The sequence below is a fragment of the Dendrobates tinctorius genome, unplaced genomic scaffold (genome assembly GCF_039654945.1).
Source record: "Dendrobates tinctorius isolate UK_male_01 unplaced genomic scaffold, ASM3965494v1 ptg000477l, whole genome shotgun sequence".
Taxonomy (NCBI): domain Eukaryota; kingdom Metazoa; phylum Chordata; class Amphibia; order Anura; family Dendrobatidae; genus Dendrobates; species Dendrobates tinctorius.
Window position 1 is genome coordinate 140,688 of NW_027362139.1, and position 2,434 is coordinate 143,121.

A 2,434-nucleotide genomic window follows, 5' to 3' on the forward strand; every position below is an offset into this window, starting at 1 on the left:
ACAATGAATAAATTATTCACATATTAGGTATCGCCGTGTTCAGATTCGCCTGATCTATCAATATATAAAAATTATTAATCCGATTAGTAATTGACGTAACGAGAGAAAAATCAACTCTGCAGAATTCCTGTTTTTTTGGTCGCCGCAATATTGGATTAAAATGCAATAACGGGCGATGAAAAGATCGTATCTGCACCAAAATGGTATCAGTAAAAATGTCAGCTCAGCGCGCAAAAAATAAGCCCTCACTCCACCTGAGATCACGAAAAATGGAGACGCTACGGGTATCGGGAAATGGGGACTTTTTTTTTTTTAGAAATATTGGATTTTTTTAAATAAAAAAGAACCTAGACATGTTTGGTATTTACAAATTCGTAATGACCTGGAGAATCATAATGGCAGGTCCGTTTTAGCATTTGGTGAATATGGTAAAAAAAAGGAATAAAAAACAGTTGTGGAATTGCACTTTTTTTTTGCAATTTCACCGCAGTTTGAGTTTTTTCCCATTTTGCAGTACACTATATGGCAAAACCAATGGTGTCAATCAAAAGTACAACTCGTCCCCCAAAAAACAAGCCCTACACGGCCATATTGAAGAAAAATAACAATGTTATGGCTCTGGGAAGAAGGGGAGCAAAAAAAGCGGAAACTCAAAAATGGAAAATCCCAAGGAGGTGAAGGGGTTAATTGATGTGATCTGCAGAATCTACTGGGTCACTTTATTATTATGGTGGAATTACAATTTGTTTTTCACCATTTCACTTCACTTGGGATTATTTTCTCCCCATTTTTCAGCACATTATGTGGTAACATGAAGGGAGACTTTCATAATTACATTTCATCCTGCAAAAATCCGTCCTTCATGGAATATACATTACACATCAGTAGGGCGAGTGTCTCCTGCATCTCCTCGCTCCCCGCACAGGTCATTAGGAGGGTCACCTAAGGCTCTTTCTAGCCTGGAGGGGATGGATCTGAGGAAACCGTGTTGGAAATCCGGTGTCAGAAACACATAAATGATTGGATTCAGGCAACTGTTCAGACAAGCCAGGCTGGTAGTGATAGTGCGTACTGTATGGAATGTTATATCATACAAATATTTATATCTTATGTAATATCTATAATACCAGAATATTAGTAGCCAGATGTAATATGGAAACCAGCAGATGAAGAAACACGATATAACAGCGGTGATGATCCTGGAGGATCTCTGAGATCTCTGGGATCTCTTACTTTTTCTAAGTTTGTAGAAAATGGTGACATAAGAGGTGACGATGATGAGAAACGGGATCACACACATTATAACCAATCTGATCCACTGCATGGTCTGATCTAACTCTGGGTTATAACGATATATGTGATAATAATAACCATATAGACACCATTCATCTAGAGAACCTACATGGTATCTATACACATAATACACCGCACCGGCCACAGTGACGCTCAGCCCCCAGATGATCGCTGCACTGATTCTCACCAGGCTACGAGATCTATGAACTTTGGCCCAGAATGGCCACATGACGGACACCCAGCGGTCAATGCTCATGGCCGTCAGGAGGAGAACACTGGCGCTCATGTTCACATTAAACAGAAAGATGTTCACTATACAATAAGCAAAATCTGGGAGGTCATCAGAGAAAAGTGCAGCCCACTCAGCAATTCTCAGGGGGAGAGATGAGCAGCACAGGAAGTCGGCGATGGCCAGGTGGAGGAACCACACGGCACTGATTGTGTTCTTCATCCTGAATCCGGCAATCCAGATGACTAATCCATTACCGATAATCCCGAGAGCAAAAACAATGCTGTATAATGTAATGGACGCCTTCTGCAGAATCTTATAATAATCTATCATGTTGTATTCATCAGGTGACCTGAGAAGACAGAACAGGGCAGACATTAGGGGAATGAAGACTTTCTAGTTCCATCAGTTTCCCCCTTGTACATGGAGGACGGGGGCTGACATCACAGTGGGATCACAAGGTGGAGCGGTTTTTATGTTTTTTAATACAAATGTTTCCCTGCGTTTCACCTGTAAAGTCTCTGAGGTTCCCGCGATCTCCTGCACACAGCTCGGGTTTTTCTCCGCAGTATTTTGTACAATACCTTGGTTTCTGCAGAATGCAGCATGTCACTTATTTCAGCATTTTTTCTGCATTTTTCAGCCATTAAAAGCAATAGGGGAGCGAAAAACACTGAAAAAATGCTGAAAAATCGCAGATATCAGTTTTGCTGCATTTCTGGAGCCAAAACCTGATGAACTTGAATCTGATTTTTTTATGCACTAAACTTTATCAGCATGAACAAGAGACAAATGTACCCCGACAACAACGCAACAAAAACTAAGCAAAACCGGGATTTTTTGAAGCAAGTTTCTTACTGCCGAGAGAGAAGGTTTTTCCTGCAGAAAAAATGCAGAAAAAATGCAACATGT

General features: G+C 40.7%; 1 protein-coding gene across 1 annotated transcript; it reads right to left on the reverse strand.

Moving 5' to 3' along the window:
• Window positions 1-874: 874 nt before the first annotated feature.
• Window positions 875-1,882, reverse strand: LOC141077943 (formyl peptide receptor 2-like). Its single transcript, XM_073564725.1, has one exon. The coding sequence runs from the start codon at window positions 1,853-1,855 to the stop codon at window positions 875-877; it is 981 nt and encodes a 326-aa protein (XP_073420826.1). The 5' UTR covers window positions 1,856-1,882.
• Window positions 1,883-2,434: the final 552 nt, after the last annotated feature.